The 25,611-nt window shown below is 43.7% G+C and overlaps 1 protein-coding gene across 2 annotated transcripts in view; it reads right to left on the minus strand.

Annotated features, from left to right (window-relative positions):
- TNFRSF21 (TNF receptor superfamily member 21) overlaps positions 1–24,963 on the minus strand; it is a 79,787-nt gene extending 54,824 nt beyond the window's left edge. Inside the window, exons 1-3 of one of the 2 annotated variants that reach the window (XM_061607517.1) lie at positions 24,311–24,963; positions 8,156–8,807; positions 1,120–1,620 (exon numbers count right to left, since the gene is read on the minus strand). In XM_061607517.1, coding sequence (XP_061463501.1) covers positions 1,120–1,620; positions 8,156–8,807; positions 24,311–24,409 — 1,252 coding nt within the window. In that variant the 5' untranslated portion in view covers positions 24,410–24,963. Of the gene's footprint in view, positions 1–1,119; positions 1,621–8,155; positions 8,808–24,143; positions 24,201–24,310 lie in introns of those variants that run through there. The other variant, XM_061607518.1, reaches the window with a different exon arrangement.
- Between the last annotated feature and the right edge of the window lie 648 nt (positions 24,964–25,611).

Consider the following 25,611-nt stretch of genomic DNA (forward strand, 5'->3'; position numbering starts at 1 on the left):
CATTGTTTGTTTAAAAAATCAGAACTTGGGAATTCTCTACTCCGCTGACTTGCTCTCTACTTTGCTAACCCATTTCTTGAACTTGCATCTCTCATGTTATGTAGCTTGATATATTTTTGAAGAAGAATAAATCTGTTGAGGGGTTTGTAAATTGCATAGCTTAATGCAGGAGCGGCTAACCTTTTTTGATCCACCGGCTACATTCACCTTCGGCCAACACTGCATACCAGCATTTACTGCGGCTGAAGGTGGGTGTGGCCACTCCACACCAGCACACACAGACAGGCAGACAGCCTTCAGCTGATCGGTGCAGTTCAGCTAAGAAGGGGGGTTATCACTGTCCACCCAAATGTTCAATTTGATGTCCAGGGAGAGGACAATTGATATCTGCATGAGATACTGGGTTCTGCCCACCCCAGCACTCTCTATTTTAATTTTTTCTTCGTCTACCCTCTGCCAAAATCAGTGGGGTGTTGGAGAGCTAGATTGGGCCCCTGAACTGGAGGTTAGCTATCCCCAAAGACAGCAAGACAAAGTGATCTTGAGGATTTCTCCATATTTTAACATTTTTCTATTCTGCCCAATCAGAAAACTAACTTGGAAACCTGCACACATTTGCAGCAGATTGATTCAAGAATGTTCTTACCACACCTACTCTGGGTTTTATTATTCTCTGCTCAAGACAATGGAAATGTTATTTATTCCTACTGATGCACTCATAGAATCCCTTTGCTAAGAACGTGCCTTAAGGCCTTCCACAGAGTAATGCAAGAATGAACCCTGGTACAGACACGAGGAGGTAAGCAAGCAAGCAAAATGGACCATAGCAATATGGGAGATGCACACATTTACTGTAACCTATTGAGCCATATTGAGATACTTTTAAACTATACTATATGATCACTAACACTTACTTCAAGGCTCAATGAGTTAATATCAAACAACTTTAAACTATATAAAATAAGTTGCTCAAGGCATGCCATTCCACTTCCATATGTTAAGTACTTTAAGTTTATAATCAAACTAGAGGCAACTTGAAGCCTCTGGGTTTTATTCAACTAAGTCCTAACTCAGAGCAGACCCACTGAAATTAATGAACCTAAGTTAGTCTTTACTCACCATGCCCATTACAGTAGTAGATCCATTTCTCCCTGTTTTGGGTTGGAGTGGAAGATTTTTTCAAAAGAGATTTTTCCACAATGGCACTGGGGTCTTGCCTTGGTCCTTTCTTTAGAGTTCGTGAACTTTTCCGGACACTACACACAACTATCACCACAAGAACAAGCAGAAGCAGCAGGACTATCATCCATGGCAGGTGTTCGTTGATATCGAAATGCCTGTGGGCAGCCTGCCTTGGAGATCCTCTCCTGGGGGGGTTATACGGAATGCTGGATTTCACACTGCCACTCATTTCCATTGCTGGCTGTCTCTTTAGAATGGAAGGGGCATGTTTGTGATAATAGATTTGCTGGTGATTCAAAGGCTTATGATACTCCAGAGCAGTCATATTGACAGCTACTGTCTTGTTCTTTGAAGGTTCGTTGTAAATGTTCATAGGCTCCATCATGTACATGTTTGGGGTAGGAGTAGCAGAAAAGTTGGAAACTGAAGAGTTCATGCCTGAAAAACAAATACAATTTTAGAAGTGAAGCAGCAGATATAGAAGTGATCAACTATTAATATAGTTAATAGCATCTGACGAACACATTAGTTCTTCTGTTCTACCACTCATAATGCATCCCCGTGAAAAAGAAACTGGCAGTCAAAGGAGTACTATAGATAAACCACTACAGATCTAGGGACCAAGTGAGTCTTTTGGTTTTTCCATCCAGAACTCGAATCCATCCCACCTGACAGTGATCTAACTCATCAGATGGATCTGGCCAGTACAGATGAAAGAGAGAATATTAATCTAGAAAGTTCAGCACTACTAAATTTTCCACTCGACTGTAGAAGACAAACTGTTTATACCCCCCGATATGGAAAGAGGGGCTTCTACGAAATATATTAAACCACTTGCAGACCTAAATTCCACCGACTACAATTATAGAGTCGGGTGGTTTACAGATTCCATCTGAAGATTCCATCTTTAGGATTGATATGTGCCTGGGAGGGAAGCAACTAGGGAGATCATTGGAGCCCCCTATTGCAGTGGTCTGGAGGAAAGGGAGGTATGGTGTGAGAGGAGGGGCAAGCTAGGTAAGGGATACACAACACAGACAGTTGGTGGCTATGCCATGTACCAGTCCCTCCTCTAGCCAGAGGTACTACAGTTGTCATATTAGCCAGCCTCTGGGCCTGTGGGTGCTACTGTTGAATGCCAGGTCAGTCTCGAATCAGATCTCTCTCATCCACAGTTGGATTGTGGGTGAGGAGGCTGACCTGGCATGTATTACTGACACTTGAGTGGGTGAACAGAGTGGGGTTAGCCTCACCCACTTATGCCCACATGATGGAACATCAAAATAGGCTTGAGGGTTGGGAAGGGGAGTTGCTGTGGTCTATAGGAATTCCATCTCTCTCTCTCCAGGTTTCCTGTCTGCTTGAGTGGGGATCTAGAGGGTTAGGGTTAGGGGATTCTGCTGGTTTACTGACTGCCACACTGCCCAGCAGTTTCCTAGCCTGAGGGAGCTCGTCTTGGGGATGGTGATGAGGACTCCAAGACTCTTGGTTCTGGGAGACTTCAACATCCATGTTAAGGCCACTGGCTCTGTGGGGGCTCAGGACTTCATGGTTGCCATGACAACCGTGGGGCTGTCCCAACATATCACCACTGGCCCAAAGCATGTGGCTGTACACATTCTGGATCTGGGTTTCTCGACCAAGCAGGAAGAGGGTGATCTGAGGATGGGGGATATGGAAATGAGTCCCTTGTCATGGTCAGATCACCTCCTGTTGAGATTTCAGCGACTTTTCCCCTCTAGAGACTCATTAGGATGGTCTGCCCCTGTTAAAGCAGAGGAATCTCAAGAGCACTGTCTAGTCCTGTTGTGTTGGATGAGTTTCAACTAAAAGGACTCAAGGATATGGACAAGGCACTTGGCTTGATTCAGCCGACTACTTGTGCTCTTGACCCTTGCGCTGCAGAGCTGATAAAAGCTAGGAAGGAAGAGATGGATGTCTGGGCCAGGGAGGTGGTTAATGCCTCCTTGCGAAATGGGATGGTCCCTGCTTGCCTAAAAGAGGCCAACCTTAAGAAACCCTCCCTGGATCCAGAAGATCTAAATCATTACCAGCCAGTTGTTAATGTTCATTCTTGGGCAAGGTTTTGGAGCGCGTGGTTGCAGACCATTTGGATGAAACTGATTTTCTAGATCCATCTCAATAGGGGTTCAGACCTGGTTTTGGCACAGAATCTGCTTTGGTTGCTCTGTATGGTGACCTATGTAGGGAGAGAGATGAGGAAGTGTGTCCCTATTAATCCTCCTGATCTCCCAATGGCTTTTGATATCAACCATGGTATTTTTCTGTAATTGCTGTCTAAGTTGGGGGTGGATGGCATCGCTCTGCAGTGGTTCCAGTCCGATTTGGATGGTCGCTCTCAGAGGATGATGCTTAGGGGATATTGTTTGGCTCTGTAGAACCTCCAATGTGGGGTTCCACAGGGTTTAATTTTATCTCCCAAGCTATTTAACATCCACATGAAACCGCTGAGTGGGGTCATCTAGAGATTTGGAGTAAGTTGTCAGCAATATGCTGATGATGCACAACTCTATCTCTCCTTTACATCTCCAGGTGCGGCAGTAGATGTGCTAGACCTATGTCTTGTCTCAGTAATGGACTGTATGAGAGCCAATAAACTGATGCTGAATCCCAACGAGATTGAGGCACTGTTAGTGGGTGGTTCCCTAGACAGAATGGAGGGGTTGTGGCCTGCTCTTGATAGGGTTACACTCTCTCTGAAGGAGCAGGTATGTAGCTTGGGAGTACTTATGGATCCACTACTGTCACTTGAAGTTCAAATGGCCTCAGTGGTGATGAGTGCCTTCTATCAGCTTCAGCTGATGACCCAGTTATGACCCTATCTGGACAGGGATGGTCTGACTTCTGTTCTCTATGCTCTGGTAACCTCTAAGTTAGACTACTGTAATGTGTTATACGTTGGGCTGCCTCTGAAGACAGTTTGAAAACTGCAGCTGGTGCAGAATTCTGCAGCCAGACGGCTCACTGGGATAAGACGGTTTGAGCACCTAACACCCAATTATGGCACAACTGTACTGACTACCAATTAGTTTCTGGGCTCAATTCAAAGTGCTGGTTTTGACCTATAAAGCCTTATACAGCTCAGGACCCCAATACCTTAAGGACTACCTCTCCCTATATGTACCAACCCGATCCCTGCGCTTGGCATGGAGGCCTTTCTTCATGTGCACCCTCCAAAGGAGGTGTGGAGAGTGGCAACACAAGAACTTGCCTTCTCAGTGGTGGCCCCCCATTTGTGAAAACTCTCCCAGGGAGTTACACCTCACACCATCATTATCCATCTTTAGGTACCAGGCAAAAACCCAGGCATTTGGGTTCTTAACTTTGGAAGGCTTTTGGAGGGCTTGTGTTGTATAGCCTTCCTAAGAAAGGTTGCTCCACTGCCTTATGTATTGTTTTTGTTTTTAACTTTTTATATATTTGTAATTTTACTTTATTTTTTATTTTAATTTTTTATTAACTGTAAGTCGCTTTGAGTGCGCATGTGTAGAAAAGCGACTAACAAATTTAAAAAATAAGCATGGCCTTTAATTCTGAGAGCACTTAGAAAGAGGTATCTCATTTATGTTATGTGATACAACATATATAAAACAGCAGCTGCTGTGCTCTGGAAGTGGAGTCACCATGATCTGGCATATACGCTCTCCCATTCAAAAGAAGTGGGTTTTGTGGGTATGCAGCAGAAGCAGGCTGTTCCTAGTGCTGACTGACAGGTGATATTATCACAATCCCATTCCCATGGATCCTGTGCACTGGGAGTCACCAATCAGGCGCCCTAGATTCTGAGCTTTCATTTTTTTAAAAAGCTAGTCCTGGAAAGTAAGTTATGAAGCAATGTGCGCAGGGACCCTTCTAAGTGCTTTCTGTGAAATGAGCCAGCCTGACTGCTCCAACCTGTCAGTGATTTTAACCAATGAGTGATGTCAGAGCTATGAATGATAAGTGAGTTGTTTGGACACCAGGCATCCCTAGGGCCCTAAAGAGCTTCTGTTTTTCCCTGCACTTCAGTGCACTTTTCCTACTTCTGTCTGATTTTCTGGTAATCCTAGGAATCAACATATTTGCTCTTCCTTTTTACCTAGCAACCAGGATGTACCTTTCTATGGTGGGTTCATCTGAGTTCAGGGAGTCCATAGAAGTTATTTACTAGAGAATAAGTGCAGGTAGATGCAAAGATCTTCTTCCCAAATGACAGATGCAAAATGTGAAAACTTTGCAAAGAGGTTTAAGCATGTTGTGCAGTAGCTGATGTCCAGGCACTCATTAAGAATTCACTGTACAGTTAACTTACAGTACAATGGTATTAAGTGAGTACAGGATGGCAGCCAAGGCTTTGTTTAGGACTGACATTAGGCAGAACTGCTTTTCACAGTTGTATCTTTGCAATCAGGACTAACAGGACATAGCTGACTTCCCATGGTAAACATGAGGTTGTCCCGGGGAGGAGGGGGAGGAGAAGCAGCAATGATTGTACTGTCTCTAGTTTTGCATTATGCTATGCCCCCATGGCAGCCATTTTGTGATCTGTCACATCCCCATGGCAGCCATTTTATGATTAACGCTGTCAGCACACTCTCAAAAATTTGAAATGTGCCCCCTGGTCCAAAAAGGTTGGCAACCGCTGATGTAGATTCATATAAACAAGGCACCAGAAAAACTTTCCATTGTATTTTAAAAAGTAGAAAATCCATCTGAAACATAGCAGTAGGGACAAAAGTGAGGGGCAATCAGTACTGGAATCAGTGATATTTGTACCTGTCTAAATGACAGGTAAGCAGGGAGGAAACTAGAAGGGCTGTGGAGTCAGAAGCAATTCTGAGTGGAGTCGAAGTCGGTAGAAATGTATGAACTCCGACTTCAAAATAAAATTAATATTAATAAATTAATATACATTTGCCATTTATGAAGGAGTTGGAGTCGGACAGTAGAAAAATAGAGGAGTCGGAGTCGAAGGTTTGACATACCGACTCCACAGCCCTGCAGACTAGGGTTATCCTACTGTGGGGAAACCCTCAACAATATAGTTGTTTAGATGCATGCTTGTACACACTCCAAGCAACTTAGTAAGCATGTTCCAGCTGTTATCAATGCTGTTGAAGGACTGTATTTCTATATCCAAAGTTGTCAGTTTCCATCCATCAAAACCAACTTTTATTACCCATCTACAGATATATGGTTTTAATGGTTTTTAATATTTCCAATTTTAGTATTTTTATCTTTTATACTATTGTTTTAATATTGATGTCATTAAAATTGGATTGACATAATGTATGGGTAAGGTGGTATAAAAGATTTTTAACACAAGCACCATCTGTCTGTAGGAATAATTTGTGTGGGAGATATAAACCCAAACTCATGACCCAGACACTGCTATCTACAACAGCGCCTGATTTGGTCTAGTAGGTAGTATATTTCTGAGGAAGGGATGTTCTGCTGCTCCACTGCTGGAAGCCAAGACAGCCAGACTAAATATGATATCCAGCATGGGGGAGGGAGTCTGTTCTTGGATGAAAGATCTGTATGTAGAAGCATGCCCCTGCTGAGATTCTGAACATTCCCCTTGCCCAAACCAGTTTGTAAACTGCTTTGAGGATGTTGAATATAAATATGTGGAATATAAATAATAAAATCCCAAATTTAAATGGTGATAAGAGCAAAAATAAAAATCAATATCTCAAGTCATTAGTAATTAAGCTTTCAGTTAATTTTTGCAATATTCAAAAATGTTTGCAAGACCAAAACTGAACAGCAAAAATCAAATCAATGTCTCCACCATCATTTTGACAAGCAAGTTGTACCCCCCAATCTTACATATACTGTAATATTATGTTCACTCTTACTTGTGTTCTAGGACATGACCACGCATTACCGCGAAAGCCCTTGATTGTTAATTACAAGGAAATAGTGTCAAAAATGAATTAGCATTCTGAACATGTTATGCTAAAAACAGGAGAATCTTGTTTCAATCCTGCTCATGTCTATTTGCTTAGCCTCTCTCAGTTTCCATGTACAAATCATGCCAGCAATGCTTTGTCAGAATGCATCACGAGAATATACCAGTGTCTTATTTACAACAACTTTGGTTCACTCTTTCATATTTTAGATACTGTCCCCACAATCCGATCCATCCTCAATAAGTGTATTTTGGTCCTACAATAGACCTACCAAAGGCATTTTAAAGTTCTTGATCAGTGGCTTGGGAAAGGCTTTATTAATACTGAGGTTAGTTGTTTCTACATTATGTCAGCTAGAAAGTTAACGAGAAGACATTCCCAACTTGTTTTGCTCCAGACAATAGTATGTGTATTGAAAAGCCTGGAGCTATTTGATGAAGATTGGAAATATTCCAAGTGCACGTTAATCCAGACTTTAGCTCACCCTAAAGCAGTTGCTTATACAGTCTTAAATCATAAAATTATTCAGTTACAATTTTTATGCCATGAAGATTAACGTTTGCAGTAATGCCATTTTGATCTACGACTGTGAATGCATACTGAGTACAAGCTCATTTCACAGCCTCTACTACAGAAATTCTTATTTGACGTAATCCAATGTATATCTACCCAGAATTGCCACTGAGTTCAATGAGACTTACTTGGAGGGACATACGTACAGGATTGCAATTTAAGATGTCTTTACACAACTCCCTGGGTGGCATAGTTGCCTCCTCCATCTCGTGGCTGGCCTCTCACTGGTCAGGAAATTGCTTGCATGGTATGCTAAACACAGAGGAACCACATGGGCAGAAACAACCCCTGACTAATGCGGGGCTAACCACAGAGACAATCACACTGTTTAGGGGCTGTGTAAAATGTATCTAACACAAAGCTTCATCTATCGCTCCATGGTAGGCATTCTAAAATGCAACTAACATCTTACCAGCTCAGAAAAACAGACTTCATACCCAGCCTTGCATGCCCCAGCTACAGATTTGTCAATGTTTTATATTTACCTTTCGGAAGAAAAGCAGAAGGAACTTTGTAATGTTCTTCACCCTCTTTTGGATGTGACAAAAGCCCAGCTCCATTCAGAAAACCTGATGGAAGTCCACAGATGTTGTCTCTCTCTTTGGTTCCTGGTTTTATCACTACCATGTTTGTTTGTGAACAGTCAGTGAATGTTTTGCATCTCAACACACTAGAAGTCACATCAGAGAAAGTGCCTTGAGGGCATGGTTTACACTTGATGTCTTCAGTTCCAGTTCCTTTCTTTCTTAAGCCCCACCCAATGGGGCACACTGAATAAGGAATGCAAGCATCACCATCTAGAAATTTGCCAGATGGACAAATGCATTCACGGTCAGTCAAAGCAGTGCAGTGTGTTTTCTCAACCATTGGCAGCTCACATGGCTTTCTACACAGATGGCATTTCTCTATACCATTTTCGTGCTTTGTGTATGTTCCACTGCGACAAGGGCTGCACTCTCTTAGACTTGTTATTGTACAATGCTTAGATACATAAGTTCCTGCAGGACACTTGTCACAAGTCAGCTGTACATTAGTGGCACGATCAAAGTGGTTATATATGCCAGAAGAGAGGCTTATGACATTCTGTTCAGATGTCAACTTTGACTGCGCATCAATGGTACTGAGGAACATAAATCCCTGAAACACATACATAAATGTAAGTTAGATACGTATCACAAGGCCGATCACAGCAAGTCATATCAGCTTTACTCTATTTAGAAATTAACAGTTAAAGTTAACTACATTTGAAAGACAAGGTCAGGTATCCTGTCTTGCAGACCGCTTTTGACTGGCTACCAATCTACACACACTTAACCAAGATGTGCCTTTCCTAGGGCTTTTTGAAGAATTTTGCCCTTCTCTTTACTCTACAAATTGCTAGCAAACTGGATTCCATGTGGGGATTAATTATTCAGTCTTAACCACCGCCATTAAATCCATCCTCAGACACAAATGTACCCCAGCACCTATACAATGCAATTCTTAACTACAGTTGTAGAGATTCAGCTTAGAGATCAACTTCGGTTATTGGGCTTATTTTAAACACATTTCTATGCCACAGAATGAAAACAACACAGGAAAAAGTATACTGTCAAAGATTAAAGAAAGGAAAATAAAAAGACCTTTGCCTACCCAGAACTAAAAAAAATGCATTGGCATAGATCTAGTCAAGGTTCCCTGAGGAAACAGTTGCACTTGCCTCTACCAAACTGATTCTCTCTCCCAGGGGTAAATTTGCATTGATTTCTTGGATAGGTCCTCTACTTTGTGGCTGCCTGGGTGGGAGGTCAGACTGCCAGTCTACTGGCTGTGGCAAACATGGTATAGCTCAGGGGTTGCCAACCAAACGCCTGCAGGTGCCATGGAGCCCACAAAGGCCTTCAGTTGTGTCCCTGTTGGGTAACCCAGAATCTGGACTTTCATTTTAAAAAACTTAAGTCTTTAGCTCTTCTAGAAAGAAAGTAATGGAGCAAAATGTGCAGATATCCTTCCAAACAATTTCTGTGAAATGAGACAGTCTGGCTGCTCCTGCCTATCAGTGTCATTAGCCAATAAGTGAAAGTCAGAGCTGCAACTGATAAGTGAGTTGTTTGGACATCAACAGGAATTCCTGGGGTCTTAAAGAGCTTCTGTTTTGCCCTCCCTTTTAGTGCTTTTCCTACTATTTTTTCTAATCCTTAGAATATCAATAGTTTGCCCTTCCTTTTTCCCTAGCAACCAAGATGCATCTTTCCTATGCTGGGTTAGTCTGGGATCAGGTAGTGCCCAGAAGTAATTTTTTAGCCAATATTACTACAAAATAACTGTGGGTGAATGTTTAATCTTCCTCCCCCCAAAAGGCAAATGTGAAAACTTTGCAAAACAGCTTAGAAATATTTTCTGTTTTGCAGGAGCTAAAGTTCAGGGACTCACTGTATAAACTTACAGTACAATGGTATACATGTCTATTCAGAAGTGAGCCTCTTTGTGTTCAGTGAGGCTTACTTCCAGGTAAATGGGTATACAATAGCTGCTTAGGCATTTGTTTAGAGTTGGCATTGGGGGGGAAAGGGTTCTTGTGCATTTAGCAGCTATTTAGCAAGCAGAAATTCAACAGGTCAAGCTTTTCTAATATGGACATACAATTATGGGAAGAGCTTCACCATAACTACTCTCTAATTTTGTTAAGCCATGCCCTCATGGCAGCCATTTTGGGTTATGCTACATCCCCATGGCAACCATTTTGTGACTGGTGCCCCCAGCACTTCTCAAAATTTGAAATGTACCCTTTGGCCCAAAAAGGTTGATGACCCCTGGTATAGCTGGATCTAATTTTGCAGCTCACAACATCAGAACAGTGAAAGTTTATGCAATAAAATTTATTTTTTTTAATTCTTATTAAAAACATGCTTTAGAGGGGGTGTATGTACTATATATTTAACTTAACAATTAACTATGTTGGCCCTTACTGCTATATAAATTTTAAAAACACTAATAAACATATAATAAAACAAAGCTTAAATTGGCAGAAAAGCCATGTTTGGCTAAACCTGTAAACAGTTCCCAAGTTCTTCAAAACTACCTGCAATAAATACTTTAAAAAAAACAATAGCTGAACACAGCAGGGTGCCCCAGAACATCTTCAACTGAAGCAGTAAGAGAACAGCACGAGGAAGAACAGAAAGCAGAGGGAGGAAAAGGAAAAGGAAAAGTATAAGAAACCAACACTGCTTATATCTTTGCACTGCCCAACGGGAAAGGGCAGCACTGACAAAAGTAATGGGCAGGCCCAGGAAAAGAGGTGGGTGGGATTATCTTATCTGAACCTACCCCCTCCTCTCTCAACTACCCTCACAACTCACATCCTATCGTGGGAGCACCCTCAGGAGGGCTTCTACATCGGCAGGCTGCTGTGCAAAAAGACGTAACCTCAAATATCCAGGTTCTGAACAGCACAGTGTTTTAAACTCCAGCTTTGAGTTGTGCTCTGAAATGAAACTGACGATGGCAGAGCTCTGATGTGTTCTCAATGCTTGGTACCAGTTAGTAGCCTAAAGACAGCATTTTGAACTAACTGCAATATCCAGACAGTCTGTAACAGTAGCCACACATATAAGACAACACAGTAGTCTACCCTAGAGGTTATCATAACCTATCTAACAATAGCCAGGCTCTTTATACAGTAGGGCCCCGCTTACCGGCGTTCCGTTTTGCGGCATTCCACTGATGCGGTGGCTCTCAATTAAGGGAAATTCCCCGTTTTAAAGCCGATTTTGCAATTTTACAGCATTTTGTGATATTTTCGCGCAACACGGCCCATTATAGTCAATGGGTTCCGCTTTACGGCGATTTCCGCTTTACAGCGGGGGCCTGGTCCCTAACCCGCCATATAAGCGGGGCCCTACTGTATAGGAAACGTTGCAGCTTGCACATCAGCATTAGCTGGTGAAATGCACCCAGGGACCTCGAGTACTAAAGCAGGATCAAGCCCAGATTGTGAATCTGATAAATTACTGGAAATTCAACCCCCTTTCAGAACACATTGAACACCATTTCCCTGGACAAATGAACTTCCCACCAACAATTAAGGTTGTGCACATAGCCCCCCATCCAATTTGTGGCTCCGATTTATAAATACAGATCAGACCCAATCCAGTCTGGACAGATTCAGACCTGATCCAACCAGATTCAGATCCGAAACCAGATTATTGCAAATCTCTTGAAATCCCATTTACTTACATTACAAAACTGAAATAGCTGTAAGTTCCTTGTTTTTGACCTAGAGACATGAAATCTGGAGATATGGCAGCTGCTATGTAGAGGATTACATTGCCAAGTTGCGGGTGTATAGGTCTAGGGCAGCCTTTCCCAACTAGTGGGCCACCACGTGTTGTTGGACCACAATTCCCATCTTTCCTGACCATTGGCAATGCTGGCTGAGGCTGATGCGAGTTGTGGTCCAACAACATCTGGTGGCCCACTAGTTGGGAAAGGCTGCTCTAGGGGTTTTCATCTAGCCACCTTTAAAGTTTACAATGTTTTAAAATTAAAACAGACATAATAGCTTGTTTTTTTCACACAGGGACATGAAATTCGGTGACATGTAGCCTCTATAAAGAGAATTAAAGCTGGCAAATTTCAGGTGGGTATCTCCAGGGGTTTTCATGCTAGCCACATTTAAATTTTGATTTACCATGAAAGATTATATATATATAAAAAAGACACACAGCAGTAGAGAGGGAAAAACAAAAATACTGTTTGATATTAATAATATTTGCTGTGGTTAGCAATTGGATGATGATGATTCACAGCTCAGAATGCTGGCTAATATGCCCACAAGATTTGGCTGGCTGGCTCACTTGCTAATAATGCCTTTGTTAGAAACACAAATTCAGAAGATTCTAAGAGGAAGTAAAGTGACATGGCTGGATATCTGGAAACTTCGTTATTTGATTTCTGATAAGATGCAAAGAGATTTGCACTTGCAGGCCTCTTACGATTGAAAGAATTGTGGATGGATCTTTACAGGTATATGAGGCCACCATTTCTCGTATCTACTCTCTCTTACAGAGGGTGATTTTTTCTTCTGCTTCAACATTAAAACCTCTGTGGGAGGCTGAGGTACGTGTGGAAATAGACCATGGGTCAAGTAGTCAAGATATAATTCCAACTGCAAGTACTCTTGGATGAAACAGATTATCTTGACCCATTCCAGTCTGGGTTCAGGACTGGTTATGGGACTGAATCGGCCTTGGTTGCCCTGATGGATGACCTTTATTGGGAGAAGGACAGGGGGAGTGCGACCCTGTTGTTCTTACTTGATCTCTCAGCGGCTTTTGATACCGTTGACCATGGAATCCTTCTGGGCCGACTTGGTCAGATGGGTATTGGAGGCACTGTTTTACAGTGGTTCCGATCCTATCTCCAGGGTCGTTCTCAGAGAATAGCATTGGGTGACTGTCTTTCGGGCCCCTGGCAGCTGTGCTGTGGGGTGCCGCAGGGTACCATCTTGTCCCCCATGCTGTTTAACATCTATATGAAGCCCTTGGGAGCAGTCATCAGGAGCTTTGGGGCAAGGTGTCAGCAATATGCTGATGATACCCAGCTCTATTTCTCCATAACATCTGAATCGGGAGAGGCCGTGCAAGCCCTGGACCGGTGCTTGGACTCGGTGGTGGGCTGGATGAGGGCCAATAAACTGAGTCTGAATCCTAGCAAGACAGAGGCGCTGTGGGTTGGTGGCTCCTGAGTTCAGATAATTGGTCAGTTGCCTGCTTTGGATGGGATCGTACTCCCTCTGAAAGAGCAGGTCAGTAGCCTGGGGGTGCTCCTGGATCCATCTTTGTCACTAGAGGCCCAGGTGACCTCAGTGGCTAGGAGTGCCTTTTACCAGCTTCAGCTGGTAAGACAGCTGCGGCCATTTCTGGACCGGGATAGCCTGACCACTGTTGTCCATGCACTGGTAACCTCTAGGCTGGATTACTGTAATGCGCTCTATGTGGGGCTGCCCTTGAGGTTGGTCCGGAAGGTGCAGCTGGTGCAAAATGCAGCAGCGAGACTGCTCACTGGAGCAGGGTATCGCCAACATGTCACCCCGCTACTGAAAGAATTGCACTGGCTGCCCATTTGCTACTGGGCCAAGTTCAAGGTTCTAGTTTTGGCGTACAAAGCCCTATACAGCTCGGGACCAGGATACCTGAAAGTCTTACCCCTTATATACCCAGTCGATCACTGCGCTCTGCAGGTGAGGGCCTCCTGCAGATACCATCTTATCAGGAGGTCCGTTCTGCACAACATAGGAAACAGACCTTTAGTGTGGCGGCACCTACCCTGTGGAATTCCCTCCCTTTGACTATTAGGCAGGCACCATATCTGCTGTCTTTTCGGCGCCTTTAGAAGACCTTCCTCTTTCAAAAAGCCTTTTAAGTCGAGACCTATCCCAGTCTACATCTGTGTCAGAATTGTTTAATATGTTTTTAATAATGTTTTTAACCCTTTTTAAAAAGTTGTTTTTTAAAATGTTTTTAATGCTGTCTTGTTTTAATGTATTTTAAGATCTGTTTTTATGTTTTAAAGTGTTTTAGTGCTTTGTTTGCTGCCCTAGGCTCCTGCTGGGAGGAAGAGCGGGATACAAATTAAATAAATAAACTACTAAACTACTTGCATCAGTATTGGCATATATTCACTTTACACCTGTGAGAATGGCCTGTATCATGCATACAACAAACCACTTTTGTTGGCGCCAATGTAGGGAAAAGGGCACCTATTTTCATTTGCCCAGTTGTGGCAGCCTTTTGGGAATTAGTTGTACATGAAATGGGTGTCATTCTCCACATAAGAGTCCCAAATGATTGGGGACTGTGCTTGCTTTCAATATTCCCAGGCCAGATAGAGGATCTTAGACTGAAGGAATTGGCTTTTTTATGTTGGTTGCTGGTAATAACACAACACTGGAAGGATGTGCATAGCTCGACACTGCACAAATGGTATAAAAAACTTGTTTTTTATTGTTGTATCAGAAAAACTCACACATCACCTGAAAATTCAGATACAAAGCTAATCCAGAAGTCTTTACTTTAATCTGGTGGCCCTTTATTTCTCATATGACAAAGCAACCTCACCATTCTCAAATTCTACAACAGTGTGAATTTATTTGGAATGACAGGTAAGCATCTTCTTTTTAACTCCTCCCCTCAGAGAGTTCAATTTTTATAATGCAATTTCATTCATTTTCCCCTTTTTTATAATGACTTACTATGTGAATTGTGTATAATCATACCCTCCACACTCTGTATTTTATAGCTGAAAGATAATGTACCCACTAAATGGATTTAAAATTCTTTATTGGACTTCATATACTTTTGCTATGAAAAACAAATGTAAAAAAATTGATTGGACTTGTGACAATTTTAATTATTAATAAGGTTTAATATTCTAATTAAAAATCTATATAAAACTCTGCAAATCAGTTCAGGTCTAGTCAATCTGTTCTGTAGATATGTAGTGGCTTCAACCCAATTTGGACAGGATACAAATAGGCCCAAATCAGCCCTATTTAGCTTGTTATTTGCGATTTGCGCAAGTACAGTGCACAGCCCTACCAATAATACTCCCATCTTCTTGAGACCATTATTTTGGCTGTCATCCAGTCCATCACTGCCTCCAGGAAACAATTTAGCACTCTGATTGCCTCACTTGACCCCAATGTAAAAGGAAAGAGAACTGAGTGTCATCTACATTTTAATGACACCCAACCTTCAAACTCTGGATGATCTCACTAAGCAACTGAAAAGCACAGGAGACAAGACAGAACCTGTTGACTTAGGTCCCACCAGATCAAGAAATAGTCCCTCAGCACCACCTTTTGGAATAAGGCAGGAGCAGAACCACCAAAACACTGATTCATGACTCCCAATTCAAACCACCCATATCCAGAAAAACAATATGATGTGAGAAATTGGGTCCACATACCAATACCACAACTATGTCCTCCTACAAGTCAAGTCATTTGCTGCTGTACCGCTAGCCGAGAACTGAACAGCATCACGAGAAGAAATGGCAAGAAAAGTTGCAGAGAGGGCAATCTTGTTTCCTTGGGTAAATTAGTCTCAGGAGAAGCCTGATAATTAGCCCACAGGTAAATAGCTCTAGAAAAGACAGCATTGGCTGTGGACACATAGTGTGTTGAAAATGCTGCAAAATTGCACTGGAGAGCTACTCTTAATGTGTTTGTTGCCCTGATCTATAGGCAGGCCATCTGTCGTACCTGAAGGGAGAACTGCATTATCTGCTACAAATCTGCTCGCCAAGATGTCTACCGAGGGCACTTTAAAGATTTTCCACACCATCCTGGTGTAAAAATACAGACCCTGTGGGGTTCTGTTATAGGAGGAGGTAACCTATTGCCTCTGAATGAGCTTACTGAAAGCTGACAGAGGCCTGGTGGAAGACTCTTTCGGGAAAAGCTGTCTTCGCTCCTTTGATATGGGCCCTGAAAGAACTGTTGCCCTCCTAACTACTGCAGAGAACAGCCTTTCCAGTGTCCTCATCTGAGAATTTCTCCTCTTCAGGGAGAGAAGCTTTGTGCGAGAGAACTCAGAAGTGGCCAATGTAGCACCATTCTTTAAAAAAGGGGGGGAGGGGGCAATCCAGGGGCAATACAGGAAATTATAGGCCTGTTAGTTTAACTTCTCTTCTGGATAAATTGGTGAAAGCAAGTTCTATGACAGTGTCAATAAACATATGGATAAGAATGATCCAGCAGATCCAGCTTTTGCTGGACTGCAACTCCCATCATACCTAGACATTGGCCATGATTGCTGGTGCTGATGGGAGTTGTAGTTCAGCAACATCTGAAGATTCCCCACACCTTCAGCAGGTATTGTATAGTTGGACTTTCAAAAAGTGTTAGATAAAAGTTTCTAAACAAAGACTCCAGAACAAGCTTAGTCAGTCATGGGATAAGAGTAGAAGTTCTCTCATGGTTTGGTAACTGGTTAAAAAACAGGAAGCAAAGAGTAGGAATTAAGTGATAGTTCTTGCAACAGAAAGATGTAATCAGTGGAGGGGTTTGTATTGGGACCAGAGAGTAGTATCCAATGCACTTGTTTCATTAGCACAAATATTTAAGCTTGCACAACAAAACATTTCCTCCTCTCCTCCCCCTACACCCTCCCTAAATCTGCTCTGGACAGTTGGGGAAATTCCCAGAGCAGATTTAGGGGCACACAGGGAAAGAGACAAGGGGATGTTCCATTGTGGAACAAGTTTCTTAGAGCTACATTGGATACAAACCACCGTTTTTTAACTTAAATATAAAAGTTCTGGAATTAGGGGAGAACAGCAAAATGGCTAAGTTTGCTGATGACACCAAATAATTCAGAGTGGTAAAAAACAAAAAAAAAGGAGTAGTGAAGAGCTCTAAAACACTCTCTGCAAACTAGACAAATGGCAAATGTAGATAAACATTTATTTACCCTATTTAATATCCCCCCCTTCCTACCAGCAGGAGCCCAGGGCGGCAATTATAAATACCAATTACCAAGACATCTGATACATGTAGAGAAGTTTGGGGACAACCACGATCTCTCTTTAGTATGGGCTTTGGTGTAGGCAAAACAAAAACACGAGTTGAGTCTCCTGCTGCTTCAGTCTTCTCCAAAGCCCAGTGTGACCTGGGAAGTTGCTGCCACTCCTTACCCAAGTTCTCCATTTGTGCTGGAGGACTTGAAAGAGAGCAGGCACTATGCCTAGCACAGTGAAAGATAACTTTTATACTCCTCCTCACCTCCAGTTCCTTGAAATGCACAGAGAACTTGGGGGAGGGGATCTTAGTCTAGGGAATGTGTGGTCATCAGAGAACAGGAGACAGTAACTACTGATGGCAGGCCTTGTATGTCTTACTGGCTTCTTCTGTTCAGTAAAAGTTTGGAAAAACTGATCTCTATAATATAGGAATAAATGCAGCTTGAACAACTGAGTAGAGTCTGAGTGTTTTTTATCTGCTGGACTTGCCTATGTTGTATTTTATTGAATAATGTGCGTTAGAAAGGCAACATATTCATATATAATTTTTTAAAAAAACAAATAGCCCTTGTGCCTCCTCATCTCTTTGGCACTCCCTACCTTTCAGAGAAACCCACATTCACTGTGCCATTATTTGTCCAACTTCAGTTGGATTTGCACTGATGTGTTAATATCATGCTCTTGTCTGCGGCAGAATGCTGGTCAGAGCACCTGGAAATTAAGTGCCCTTCAAGACTTTGTCCTGCATACTGCTCATGTTGGGACCAGTTGCAGTTAGTCTGTATATGCAAGTGGTTACCTTTTATTGAACTCTTGCTTTCAATAAAGTGATTGTAATTTGGGTGCACAGTATTGTGTACAATATTTATTGGAAGAGCAAACAATTATGTTTTCTGTTAATTCAACCCCATGAAATTTTGCAACAAAAATAATTTTATTGTTTAAGTTATGCATTAAATACTAAACTGCGACAGCCAGCTGTGAAACTGAAAATTCACAAGCTTAGCAAATAAAAAAACAAACTTCAAAATGCCCTTAAAAATGCTGAACATAAAGCACCATAGCAACAGAACTGTTCACATCCAAGCACCTATGCAACTGCACTGGGTATTTCTAGAGATTCGACAGTAAAATTTCTATAACAGAGTGTCATTTTGTTGTTTTTGCCACAAAGGCCCCATAAAGACGTGATGCAGCTGACCTCTTGTTCATGGTTCAGAGATGGGAAGTGGTCCTGGGTTAATATTCTGTCAATATTAACCCTGATTAAGGCTTGTGCAGACATAGCATCTCAGAGCAGGAAAGACTGTGTGGAAACCCACTGGGAGGAAAATGTAATACATAGCTCCAACAAAAGCTTTGCAACTGTAGGAAGGAACACAGAAAGCCACCTTGTACCAAGTCAGACTATTTTCTCTTCTTCCATCTCCCCGATCCCAATAAAGACTATCTCCACCCCAGATATTCACTTCACGCTACTCCATAAATGGCCCTGCTTTTTTCACTTTGCACTGTTCCAACAACAGCCGTGCCAACACTCCCAAATTAAGAGCAGGCTTAGTGCTTGCTGCTGCCATTAGTTCTCGCAAAGGCACCAACTGAGTAGGTTTGTCCATGGCAAGAAGGAAACCTTGTGGGCAACATGGACAGGTGGGGCCAAGCCGAATCATTGGGATCAACCCCAAATGGCCCAGGGAACTACCATTCAACCCAAACAGAAGTTCAGTCCACCTCTCAAGCAGAATGAACCTAGGTTGCTTCTAGTGCAGCAATCCTTCACCAAGCCTGTTAAGTTCAGGCCAGCAACTCAGACGTAGGGCACAATCTCTCATAGAGAAGACCTGCCAGCTGAGAGGCTGTAAGGTTCAGCGGAAGCTCCTCTATGGAAACAGAATGGCTGGCTCTTCATGGCCACACCCTGCTGATAGCAGAACGTTATACCAGTTCTAAACCTAGCATAGGAAATTCCTTCCCACCAGAAGGGAAATTTATTCAAAGATGGCCACCCCCACATCCTTGACTACATCACCCTGACAGAGTACAGGAAATAGTGAAACTCAGGATTCATACGCAACCTGACACCATCTCTCTGGCCTCATGTTGCACGCACTTAGGAATTCATGAGTGAGAACGATGGTAAGGGGATTGATAAAAGGCACTTCACACACAGAGGGAGATTTATGCACAAACAGCCTCACAGGGGAATTTAAGTGCAGTGCCAACACTTTTTCTCTTTAGAACCCTAACAGGCATGCCACATCAGGACTCCAGGTACAGACACCCAACAACAAGCTCCACTTCACCCCATCAACCAGGAGTGACAGGACCACCACACAAGTCAGCAAGGGAAGGAGGAACACATCCTGCAGGGGCTCCAGTACTGTAGTGATTAACTTGTGCAACTGTCTCCCATCTCCCGTCCCACCATTGCAGTCACTGGCCAAACACTCCTGAGCACGTTTGTCTTATAGGATCACAGCCCAAACGCATGGAGCAAAACAAACTGCAACCACAGCATTTCACTACAAGTCCCAGGGGAAGTATACTCACTGTCACTGCAGTCACCAATGGCTTTAGCTGGCCTCAGGATGGGACAGGAGGGAAGGGAGCTTGATGGGCTCAGGGACAAGTTCTCTGAACTGTGAGGAAGCAGGCATCTCATGGTGCACACATAGAATGGATGTTGCTGCCAGGGTGTATGAGGTAGTCAGTTGCGGTAGGGGAAGGGGAGAGAAGAGATGGGGAATGGGAAATGAGGCCGGCTGGGATGCTATCCAGCAGGGCTGGCCTATCGGACAAAATTGGGGTGGGGAGTAGATTAGTCACATGTATCACCTAGGAGAGGGGTGGACCAGAAAGACTGGTTGGGCTATGCCAGAACCAGGCTATTGGTCTATTCAGCACTATTCCCAGTTGGCTCCTGTGTGTCAGGTGATCAAACAAGGATATAAGCTGTTCTACCCAGCCAAGACCCCTCCTGCAGGTCATGTGCTTCTGGCATCTATGACTAGGACAAGAGACATGTAGTAAATGTATATCCCAACATCTATCACAGTAAAGTAAGTATTTGACTAGGCAGACAAGATTTTATATTGTTGCTGAATAATAGCATAGTGGCGAGGTCCATGCTAAGGAGAAACTGAATCTGGGACACGCTTTGCATGTTGGTCAGGAAGATCCTAACATGCCTGTTCACCATTTAAAAAAGAGTTGTGCATCAATGTCCTCCACTGAGAGTGCCAGTTCTTTTTGCAGGACTCTCATGATTACTTTGTGCACATAATCAAACTATACACAAGCAGTACATACACATCACATTTTTTTATATATATGGGATTTCTTTTCAACAGGGGTGGGGCATCTCCAGCCTCCAGGCAAATCATTGCCCCTGAGAGGGTCCTGTTTGGCACTGGAGGCCATTTCCCCCAAACCACACCTATCCATCCACCAGTGACATCAGCTGATGGGCAGAAGGGCAGAATTTAATCCTGCCTTGGCTGGGGAACCTGTTCCCAGCAGGCATGCAAGAGCTACTTCAAAGAGGCTTTTGCAAAGGCTTTAAGACAGCTCCTGCACTCCCATTTGCTCAAATGGAAGGCCTTTTTCAAGTCTCCCCACATTTTCCTTTTCATTCTCCACAACTGGGGACTTAAAGGGGGAGTGGGGACATTGGGAAGAGACTTGTTCAAGTCTTCTCCCACCCATAAATCCCTGATCACAGAGACTTAATGGAAGCGTAAGGGATTGTCAATCATGTGACATCATAACATCATGTGATTGACAAATTTGGCCCACAAGGCATATCCTAATAAAGATCTTGCTCATGGAGCCAAGAAGGTTCTCCATACCTGATTGTATACCTTCAGGGTAGTTTTGGATTACCAGAGATGAGATGCAGACAAGAGGTTTGCTTACAAAGAGTTAAAATTTATTGAGTAACTTACAGCATTCAGCCAAGTATTCCCAATAAAAGTGGATCAGTCCCACCACTCTGCAGTAGCGGACGTCAGAGACTGAACACCCATACCGGGCACAGATCAGGTTTATATAGCATAAATCTTGGCATATCTCATTGGCATACACATGCAGTTACATATATGATTGATGATAGTATACACTTTGAAATAACATATTATGACATATAATTGGCTGTTCTGATCTTCCCACAGAACATCTTCAAAGCAAACTAATTGCTAAAAACTATAGTATCATTCCAGGTGCACCCTAGTATCCTCCCTTGGCAAACTTCATAGCTATCATCTTTATTTTCATCTCTACTAACAAGCATAGTTTATCATTGACAGTTACTTGGCTTGTGCACTAACACGTAACTTCTGCATTATCTGTGCATTGACCGTCCTTCGACCCATTCATTGGAATCTATGCCTATCAGAACTTTCTGATGTATAACAAGGTGCTTTCCAGTATCATACTAGGCAAGCCAACTATAAACTGCCTACTAATAAACATATACTTGAACCTATGCCTAATTGGGCTCCTTTGATGCCTTTACACTTAACAAGATACATTCCCAGCATCATACTGGGCAAGCCATCATATCCTCATTAAAACACCTAGATTAGACTGCAGGTGGCTATGAGGTGATCTGACATACCCAAAGATGCTGGGGCCTGAAAGGGGAATACAAAGCTCCAGGCTTTGCTAACAAATACATGTTGAATATATATTGATTAACTTAAGGCTATAACAGCTTGCTTAAAATCATTAGCTGGCACAGGGTATACACTGATTTACAAAGATTTACATGTAACCGCACATATACCCTGATACCTTCTCCTATACCTGGAAAAAGGTTATCCACCAGTGTGCAACGGTTAGGGAGTCAGATTAAGAATAGAGACACCCAGGTTTAAATCCGCACTCAGCCATGAATCTCATTATGTGACTTTGGGCTAGTCACATTCTCTCAGCCTAACCTACTTCACAGAATTCTTATGAAGGTAACACAAGGTGGGGAATCACACTTGCTACCTTGAGTTCTTGGAAGGAAAGGTGGGATATGGAAAATGGAAATGGACTGCCTTCAAGTCGATCCCGACTTATGGCGATCCTGAAAAAAATGAAATGAACTTCCTTCAAGTCAATTCTGATTTATGGCAACCCTATGAATAGGGTTTTCATGGTAAGAGGTATTCAGAGGGGGTTTACCATTGCTTTCCTGAGGCTGAGAGGAAGTGACTGGCCCAAAGTCACCCAGTGAGCCTCATGGCTGTGTGGGGATTCGAACCCTGGTCTCCCAGGTCATAGTCCAGCACCTTAACCGCTATGCCAGATATGAATAGGGATTTCATTGTAAGCGGTATTCAGTGGGGGTTTACCATTGCCTCCCGCTGAGGCTAGTCCTCCCCAGCTGGCAAGGGCCTGCTCAGCTTGCCACAGCTGCACAAGCCAGCCCCTTCCTTGTCCGCAACTGCCAGCAGGGGGGCAACTGGGCTCCTTGGGACTATGCAGCTTGCCCACGGCTGCACTGGTGGCAGGGCACGTAATCCCTGACCCACTCACTGTGGGGGTGACCTTTAGCTGGCCCTTTACACCCAGGAGACACGAGCAAGGATCTGAACTCACAGACTCTAGACTCCCAGCCAGGTTCTCCTACTTCACAGAACTCTTATGGGGGTAACACAGGGTGGGGAACCAAACCAGCTACCTTGAGTTCTTGGGATATAATTGTAATAAATAAGGTGGTATATAAGTGTAATAAATAAAGTCAAATGCTGTATTACAGTATAATAATGTATAGACAGGGCCAGAATTCAATTCCTTTGGCACTGGACTACCAGACATTTGATGATCAGCATGCAATTTTTAATGGAGGTTGTATTTTTAACTGAGTAAGAAAAGGAACGTTGACTCTGTCCACTGACTGCTCCCACCCACGCCAAATGAGGAGGTATCTTTTAGTTCCTCTCCCCATTGAAAAACAGCAATAGAAGTTTGGAAGAATCCTTTAGAAACTTTCAATTGATTACTAATTTTGCCTGTGTATTTTCACTTATGCGCAGGAGTGAGTAGTTGAGATGCATTAGGAAAAAATATTAAGAGCCCTAGATGCTCTTTTTGCTGTTGGGAAAGTGATTAAGGAGCCCTTTTGGTTTTGTCTCAGCTTGGTATAAAATAGCTGAGCTGCATAATAATTTGATAGTCTTTGATAGGAGCCCCTTTGAAACCATGTTTTCCCACGTGCCCCAGAGTCCTCTGATTGCCTATCCCTAGTCTAACACTTCTTCTTCATACAGGTGGCACCCACGCACAAGAATTTAAACTAGGGGAGGGGGGCATAATATAAACACATATTAGTCCTTCTGGAAAAAGGAACTTTGAATTTTCAAGCTCATCTAACAAAACAAATGAAAATATGGGCTCCTACTTGGAGAAAGGGTGGGATATAAATTTTAAATAAATAAATTAGGGGACACAATCTCATTTGATCTGAAGTGTGGGGCTGTGTGTGTGCAACAGCTGCTGACTGGGAAAAGGAAAGGGGTGATTCATATACTGATGCACTAACCCATGAGTTAGCACACCTTGAACAAGACCTCTACATTAGTGTGGTAGAATGAGTCCCTCTAGAAACCAGACACCATTCTGCATCTTCTTCAGCAAACCTAGGAAGCAGAACCAAGAAGAGGCAGCCCACTGTCTCCTTGCTTGTAAACGTGGTTGGTCGGTAGGCTGTTTTGTGAGGCACCACTGACCTACAACTCAGTTTAGGTATGTCCTTACACTTGCTCTCAAAGAGCAGTTTTGGCACAGTCACACGCAAAATAATAAGAATGCCTTTGAACATGTGCAGAGTGCCTTTCCTTCACCAGAGATCTGGAAGGCTTCCAGACAATATAATACTTCTAAAGCAAGGGTTCTAGATAGACTAGAGCCCTGGCGTATTTCATTTAGAAAGTTAAGTATTGCCACTCTAAATTCAAAGACGGCTAGCTTAGCTCTACAAACCTCAGATTCAGGAGCAGCAACACTGCGGAGAGCCTCACATCCAATCGTCTCTCTGCCCCCCGCCCCCATCGCCTTAGCGCAATATAGGGGGAGTTCCCGCAGTACCCATTATATATCGGCGGCAGGGCCGCTTACTCCCCCCCCCCGGTCTGCGCCCAGTAACTCACCACAAGAAGGCTACACACAACAGCGGCTCCTGTAGCGGCCTTGGGGAAGGCGGCGGCGGCAAGAACAGCAGCGGCTACGTTGGCCGCAGAAGCCCCCATGACTGGCGCTGGGTGTGGGGGAGATGTTGACTCTGAGGTTGGAGGCCGCTACAGATCCATAGAGGCCTGAAACGGAGAGGGGCGCGCCTTGCCCACCGCCAGGCAAGCTGCCCATCTAGCAGACCCGCTGCCCCATTGCCTGGCAGAGGAGGATGGCGAACGAAGCAGCGAATCAATCAAGGGCGCGGCACGGAAGAAGGGCGAGTGCTCGGGGCTCAACAAGACCAACCCGCCTGAGCACGAGGGGCCGCTGCGCTCCGGGACCAGCCCCCCAGCTGCTGGCTTGCAGGAGCCAAGCGGCGGAGAACAAGGACTGGGTTCAGCAGGAGGCGCGGCCGGCTTCCCATAGCGACCGCGGAAAGGCAGGAGGTCGCCCTCCTCTCCTCCCGCGCTCCTTCTTCGGCCGGCTTCAGTATGGCCAGAGCGGGCGGAGGCGCCTCTGCGACCCGACAGCAAGCGGCGGGGAGGGAAGAGGGGAGGGGCGAGTGCACGCCAGGTGGGGCTTCCCTCTGTTGCGTCACATCATGAGAAAGGCTGCGCTCTCATCTTCGCTCTGTCGGGAAACTGCATCTTTATCTTTCTTTGGACTGGAAGCAGGTGTGAAAAAAGGGAACGCACCATTATTTCTCCAATACGATTAAGGGCTTGTAACGAATGCGAAGCCATCTTTGGGTGAGTTTTAATCAGCCCGATCCTCATGTGCGCCGAGTTCAATGGGACTTGGATTCCCGTCATGCTTAGGACTTACTAGTTTTGTTAGGTCCAAACCTAACACGCAAGCCGTCACTGTCTCCTCAGCTCACATCCACCCGGGAGGGTGTGGAGTTGAGTGCAATAATCCACTGCCAGAGACTAAGAACTAGCTAACTAGAACATTATTGGCATTCTTACAGTTGTTGTTATTGATATGTGCCTTCACATCCATACATAGAGATCAGGAATACCATGGTCTGAATGATCCTGACTTTAGTGTTCAGTGATACATCTTTGCATTTGATGACCGTTTCTAGTTCTCTCATGACTGCCCTCCCCAGTCCTAGCCTTCTTCTGATTTCTCGACTATTGTCTCCATTTTGATTAATGACTGTGTCGAGGTATTGATAATCCTTGACAAGTTCAATGTCCTCATTGTCAACTTTAAAATTATATAAATCTTCTGTTGTCATTATTTATAGTCTTTTTGACATTCAGCTGTAGTCCTG

Source organism: Rhineura floridana, chromosome 2 (assembly GCF_030035675.1).
Source record: "Rhineura floridana isolate rRhiFlo1 chromosome 2, rRhiFlo1.hap2, whole genome shotgun sequence".
In the NCBI taxonomy this organism is placed as follows: Eukaryota; Metazoa; Chordata; class Lepidosauria; order Squamata; family Rhineuridae; genus Rhineura; species Rhineura floridana.